This window comes from Hirundo rustica, chromosome 4 (assembly GCF_015227805.2).
Source record: "Hirundo rustica isolate bHirRus1 chromosome 4, bHirRus1.pri.v3, whole genome shotgun sequence".
NCBI lineage: Eukaryota > Metazoa > Chordata > Aves > Passeriformes > Hirundinidae > Hirundo > Hirundo rustica.
In genome coordinates, this window is record NC_053453.1 from 47,185,960 (window position 1) to 47,193,047 (window position 7,088).

The 7,088-nt window shown below is 46.5% G+C and overlaps 1 protein-coding gene across 1 annotated transcript; it reads left to right on the forward strand.

The window, feature by feature from the left end:
- The first annotated feature begins 5,191 nt into the window (after positions 1 to 5,191).
- Positions 5,192 to 6,736, forward strand: SNRPF (small nuclear ribonucleoprotein polypeptide F). The gene is made up of 4 exons (XM_040062485.2): positions 5,192 to 5,325; positions 5,482 to 5,607; positions 5,981 to 6,045; positions 6,621 to 6,736. The coding sequence occupies exons 1-4, from the start codon at positions 5,323 to 5,325 to the stop codon at positions 6,685 to 6,687; spliced, it is 261 nt and encodes an 86-aa protein (XP_039918419.1). The 5' UTR covers positions 5,192 to 5,322; the 3' UTR covers positions 6,688 to 6,736.
- Positions 6,737 to 7,088: the final 352 nt, after the last annotated feature.

Consider the following 7,088-nt stretch of genomic DNA (forward strand, 5'->3'; position numbering starts at 1 on the left):
TGGCAGTCCCTCATCCAGAGAGTCCCTAACCAAGGAACACCAGTTTAACAGAGAGGCAGAAGCCATTGGAAGCTACTGGTCTCAGATGCAAGGCAGTGACTGCTGCCTCCAAGACAAGATGTGGGTCTTGGGCTCAGGTTTAAGTCAAACATGAACTGCAGATGTCGTCTCTGGCACATTTCCAGAGCACAGGAGGCTGGGGATTTTTTCTGTCTGCAGATCCTTCCTGGAAACAAGACTCTTTGGCCTAGCTGCCTGATGACCAGCACTGGCTATCCTGGGAGGGGTGCAAATAACGCAGTAGACTTTGCAGAGGCTCCAACCCCAAATCACTCTTCCCTCTGGCAATCAGAAGAGTAGATGTACCTGGCCAAATTAATAGAACCATAGCACATTAAAGCCTCACTGGGTAATGGAGGGAGGTCCGGACATATTTATTCCAGTAGCTGCCAATCAGCCTTGATGACTCAGGTTTTTTGGGGACCTGGGCCCTTCTCTGCCTCATCTGTGTTTTCAGAGACACATTCTTAAAGGGCCTCTCTTTAGTGTAGCTGCATAATTTGGATGAACACTATTTGCACAGAAAAAATAAAGGTTTTCAATATGGATAAAAGGAGGCTTTAATAATTTCTGTACAATACCCATCTCATGCCCCTCAAGCCTAGTCTTGTCACAGGTTCATAGAAGAGACACTGGCAGATCTTTGATGGTGTAGACAAAAGATCTGGGCATTTGTTAGCATATACCTGCCCCCCCACCTCCACCCTCAGATATACTGATATCACTGCAGAAAAAAGACATTGTACTGATCTGAAACCACACATAAATCCCCTACAAGAAGAAACCCTTAATTTCTATCTTCCCGGGCTCATCACTGCCTCCTACCCTGGAAGCTGCTCACAGCATGGTCTCCTGCTTACTGAGCAAGTCCATCCCAAACAGACTTTTGCATTCTGTTTGTGTTCCCTCACATTATTGTTGCTAGCCACTGCCAGGCATGGAGGGCCAATGGAAAGTCTCCTGGGGTTTGTGGTTCCCCTGTATCCTTCCCTTTGGCTGTTTCCAAGTGTTGTTTACCAAGACTGAGCATCTATTCTGGGCTACAGTCTTACACTGAGATGAAAGACTGTGAGCGTGTGGTAAAAGTCATGTTTCTTGGATGCAACCTGCAACAGGCTAGCCAGTTTTGTGCCTCCTAGAACGCGCATCCTGTATATCCACCCCTGTAGCACAGTGTGGCTTTGCTTTGGTTGATGAGAATCTCAGTGAGAAATTACAGCCCCCTGCACTGTCTGATGTCACTACCTCCTGACTCCCAGTAACAATCTGTGGCAAAGGTCTGTGATGGATGGTTATTGCCTCACATGGAGATTTGATCAAAGATGGTGTTATTTAAATGACAATCAGCAGAGAGGAAAGGTGTTTGACTGGTAGACACTTCTGAAAAAATACTGCTTGAAGCAAAATTGTTTTACTCTGGCAAAGCCCCATAAAGTCAAGACTGTACCTCATGTGAGAGCTGTTGACAGTCTACACAATACTGCTACAGCCGTTCCTAAGTCACCGAGAGCTGATAAATGATACAGATTTTCTGCACATTGAGAAAAAATTGTGTTACTTATTGAAAAAGATTTTTAGACAAGATACTCTCTATAGACAAATTGTGGACAAGATCTGATTGTCCATTCCAGTATGATATCTGTTGGAAAATCTTCCATTATGCCTATTCCTGAAGGAAAAATAGATGTTCTTCATGTCAATACTTGGCCTGAGTTCTAAGTCCTCTTCACGTTTTAACAGCACTGCTACAACAGCAAAACTCCCCAAGGGTGCATGGAGCTTCAAAATCCTCCTAAGTCCACAAGAGTCATAACCTGTGCATCACCAAGAAGTTAGAACAAAGAGCTTGTCAGGAATCGGCCACTGCTGTGCACAAGCCTACTTAACAACAGTCAACCTTCGACTGAGGTATCATATCACCTAATAGTTTCAAGGACCGGACTTGGCCTGGGAGTCTGGCAAGGGGGAGGAAGGAGAGTCATATGTCTTTACCTGGGACAGGTTGTATGCGCAGAGCAACAGGTTCTTACAGGGCTTTGTCAATTATGAACCCAACAGAAGCAGAAGTTTTTCTGCCACATAGCAGGGCTAACTCTGTGCTGCTACTCTGGATCCTTTTTGATGCAAACCTGTCCTTTGAAGGCGCTGTTTCCTGATGGAGCTTCCATTTTGTTAACTCAGCTCTGCCCACTTGTAATTCAGGGCTGTGCTTTCATGGCTGCTTTAAGTTCTTTAACTGCAACTGGTGCCCATGACATGGTGGGTCCAGTGTGATGGCAAAGCTGATACTCTTACTGCTCTGGTGGGCATGATTGCGTGATATCAGAAGCAGTTTGCCAGATGTGGAATAAGAATGCTGTGGCGGAAACCCCCACTGACACTGGCATATCACTAGGAAAAGGCACAGGATGGTCGCTAAAAAGCTGGAACATGGGGCAGCTCTGAAAATTTCCTTAATAATGTGTTTATGGCAGGCAGAAACAGATTATTGCAGGGAGCTCCTGTCCCAGCAAACTTAGCCAATTCAGCAATGGGACGGTACAGGGGCCCTCTCAACCTGATTTTATGGCAACACAGTGCATTAGTGATGTCAGTGAGCATTCGCACTTACACAGACAACGCCATCTAACCAGTCCCTCCAGCAGAAATGCTGCTGCCCTTGAATGTCCAGCTGCTTAATGTATCTCCCTAGGAACAGAATGTAGACATTTGTGTTAAATTCCCATCCCTGAGCTGTAAGAGAAAATCCTGTCCATCCACCCAGGAGCTAAGGTTTGGATTAATCTATTACAACAACTCTTTCCTGTTCATTTCCTGTTGAGCAACAGCCTAAATACCCGGACCCAAAGGCAGAAAAGAATGTAAATTATTACTTCCCTGATTACATGGGAAATACAAAGCGGACAAAAGGTGAACTTCACCCCTCTGCTGAAGGTCCAAAGATCAGTGTAATAAGACTGTCTCTGAGTTGGAATGATTCAGTCAATAAGATAAACAGCAAATTCCTTATAAAGGGGAAAGAAAAACAACAGCTATTTAATTTCCTGATTAACTGACTTACTCAATTAACTACATCAGATGTAGTCACACATTCTGTGCTTTAACTACTCCTTCCTACCCTACCACCACAAAAAATTGCTGCAGACCCAGTCTGCAGCTGATGAGATTACTGACATGTGAACCCATGGACCAATTATGAAACCAGAAGTCAAGCACTCTCGCTCTCTGATTTCTACACTGAGATTGATGATGCTAGGAAATGCTTGTTTTTTTGTAACAACATGGCTGGAATATTTACTCACCTGAGGAACAGAGTGTATTAAAAGAGGAATATAAATGTTCCTATTTCTTGGTAGACAAAAAGTTTTCCCAACATTAGTAGGAGACATTGCGGTCAAAATTGGTTTCATATGTAAAAATAACTAGTGCTATTTACAGATAACATACCAAACCTGTTATATTGCCATTCACAGACATACATGTTTATCCTTGTCAGAACAGTGCAAAAATTGCCCTTACAGTACGATTTTATTCAAGATGCTTGCTCTAAGCTCATTGCATTCTGCGACATTATACACATTATCATGTGAAATCAGCCATTCTATACTGCAAATGGCTTGAAAAATTTTATATATATACTATTTCCCGTTGTGTTCATATTTTTTCTACATAGTCTAAACACATACTTCCTTACAGAAAAATCTTATAAGTTCGTATCTCTTTCAGCTGGCCCATAGTAAGTCCTGCTACCAGAAAGATAATTACCATGATTTTGGTGTTGTTTCTGTTGCCCATCCACTACAGCCTAAAAGAAAATCACTCTTATTTCTAATGATCAAGGAAATGCAGATCTAGATATCTTCACAAGAAGTTTCACCTCAACATGAGGAAGAACTTCACATTGAAGGTGGCAGAGCACTGGAACAGGCTGCCCAGGGATGTCGTGGAGTCTCCCTTTCTGGAGACATTCCAAACCCAGCTGGACGCATTCCTGTGTCACCTGCTCCAGGTAATCCTGCCTTGACAGGAGGGTTGACTGGATGATCTTCATAGGTCTCTTCCAACCCTAACAATTCCATGATTCTGTAACTGCACTTTTGATATATGCTAGAGAGCAGGAATTACAATTCCATCTGTTTCACTCCTACACACACATTCAAGATGGCTTGTTGCATCAACACCTTTAAATGCTCAATCTGAGGAGGCGATAATGGTTTTGCTTTCAATACTAGGGCACTAGACACCTTTGGAAGGTGAAGTGCACAAAACCCATAACAGTTCTGTTACTGAAAGGTTAATTTTCCTGAATGTGTTTTCCACGTTCAGCATCCAATACAATGAAGATCAAGCAAATATGCTGTATGCAGGAACAGACGCATCGTGGCATTTGATGAATTTATACATAGAGAAGACATTAATGAGGATGTGACAAATTGGTAAACGGTACAGAAGTTGGTTCAACATATTTACCTGTCAAAGGTTAAGACATATACATTTGTATAACGCTATTATAGTTAGTGCAGGACTGACGTTTCACGACTCTCTCTACACCCAAGAACATCTTTGCCTGGGAGTCAAAAGGCACTGACTGACAGGGAATTTGCACTTAACGCGTCTTATAAACCCTGAGATTTTCTATCCGTGCGTGTGGAACCTCGAAAAGGCGCTGGTCCGCGGATTTATTTTCGCAGACGCATGGATGCCATCAGGTTTTGGTCACCTGCGGGACTCGCCGGCACCACCAGGAGAGGCTGTCAGAGACCTTCCGCCCGGCGGCACGGCCACCGCGCCGCTCAGGAGCCGCCACCTCGTGGGGACCTGCCCGTGCACAGCAGCAAGGAGCGGCACGCGCCGTGCGGGGCGGGCACGGCCGCAGGGGCCGCGCTGGCACGGGCACGCGCAGGGGGCACGGGCACGCGCAGGGGGCACGGGCACGCGCAGGGGGCACGGGCACACACCCTCGCACTGCCCGCGGCCGCGCGACCGGGGCGCGCAACAACGATTGGTAGGGATGAGGGTGGGGGGAGGAACTGACCGGCCCGGCCAATGAGAGAGGTCCGCCGCACCGGCGAGCCAATGGGCAGCCGCGCCTGTGTCTCGGCGCTCCGGAGCCCGCCAGCCTATGGGGAGCGCGGCGCGGGTGAGAGGTCGGGAGTGGGAGCGCGGCGCCCCCGGAACTGGAAGTGGAGCTGTTTCCCATTGCTTGTCGTTGTCCCGCGGCGCGCACGAAGGGTTCCCGCGTGGGCCTGCGCTTCTCCCGCCATGGTGAGCGGGAGCCGGGAGGGCGGCGGGAACCGGGAGCCTGGAGGGGCGGGCGGGCGGGCGCTGAGAGGGGCGGGAGCCGCTCCGTTACCGGCCCCAGGCGGCCCGGCGAGGCGGAGCGGGAGGCGGGCGGCGCTGACCGTGTGCTTCCCCCGGCAGAGCCTGCCCCTCAACCCCAAGCCGTTCCTGAACGGACTGACGGGGAAGCCGGTGATGGTGAAGCTGAAGTGGGGGATGGAGTACAAGGGCTACCTCGTCTCCGTGGACGGCTACATGAACATGCAGGTGAGGGACCGGGAGGTGCCTGGGGCGGGGGCGGTGCCGGCCTTGTGGATGAAGAAGTCGCGGATGCCTCATCCCTGGGCGTGTTCAAGGCCAGGCTGGATGGGGCTCTGAGCAACCTGGTCTAGTGGAAGGCGTCCCTGCCCACGACAGGGGGTCGGAATGAGATGACGCGTAAGAACCTTTCCCGCCCATCCCTGCGTGCTGGGATGACGGACGGTGCCTCAGTGGAGATGCGGCACAGGGTGGGAGCGGGGCCGCTCGGCCACCCCCGGGCGCTGTAGCCGAGCCCTGGGCTGGGAGCAGAACTGTTACGTGCTTTGCAAAGCTGCTTTTATTGATGTCGTTCTGATTTTTTTCTCGTTTTCCTTTCAAGCTTGCAAACACAGAGGAGTACATAGACGGTGCGTTGTCTGGACACCTGGGTGAAGTTTTGATAAGGTAATTGGGGTATTTATTTATGGTGGAGGAAGGCTCTAAATTGCCTCACCGCTTGCATTAAATCTTATACTCGTGGGTGCTGTGTTTCTTGTCTAATTAAGATGCCAAGTGTAACTCTTACAGGAAGGGTATGAATGTGTCTTTTTATATCGAAGTCCCTTCTGAGAGGAGGAAAAACTAATTTTTTAATATATTTAAAGAAGTATTTGCCATCCCCTTTGTGGTGACTAAATACTTTTGTTTTCCACGTTATTGTATATCTGGAAATCCTTTAGCATTGTAAACTAGTGCATTGCGACTGGATACATTTCACGTGCTTGGAAGTTAAACTTGACTGTAACTGTTCATCCAAAAGTAAAAATTATTTTGTGCAGCATTGTGAAGCAGTTATTACGTTTATGAAGTTGCACGATTTAATGTACGGTGTGGAAAAGGTATACAAGGTCAACAGCATTTTGTTCTGTAGAATTTGGCTGTTGCCAAGCTACATTCAAGCAGAAAAATGTTTAAAGCATGTTTTATGTGGGGAAAATTATAACGTTTATTGCTAAGGGAACTCTTGGTTCTATTTACAGGTGCAATAATGTTTTGTACATCAGGGGTGTGGAAGAAGAGGAAGAAGATGGAGAAATGAGAGAATAGGTTTTGTATTTCTGGAAATAAACTTTTTTGTTTTGTTTTGTTTTTCATACTTTTGTGGTAAGGTGTTTACTTTTTTTCCATTGTGTTTTAGTACTGGGAAAATTAACCCTTTAAAAGGTCTCTAATATCTTATTGGTGTCCGAAAATCTAATGCTGGAGGAACAACAGGTAATTGTTAAAATTTAAAGCTGAAAATATTAAAATGAAAAGTGAGTATTTAGAAAAATATCAGTTATCTTCCCATCTGAAACACAGGAGGACTTGGCAGTCTCTGTATTTTACACTATGTATGTAGTGACTGTTTAAATACATTTCATCTTTAAACCTGTTTATGAAACATTTGGAATTAGCTTCCACTAAGGGAAGATTTCACTGCAGGTGAGGTATGGAGATCTGTTATA

Coding starts and splice junctions, on each gene's coding strand:
- SNRPF (XM_040062485.2), top strand. Junction 5,608..5,980: donor ACGGCTACATGAACATGCAG/GTGAGGGACCGG, acceptor TTTCCTTTCAAG/CTTGCAAACACAGAGGAGTA. Junction 6,046..6,620: donor CTGGGTGAAGTTTTGATAAG/GTAATTGGGGTA, acceptor TTCTATTTACAG/GTGCAATAATGTTTTGTACA.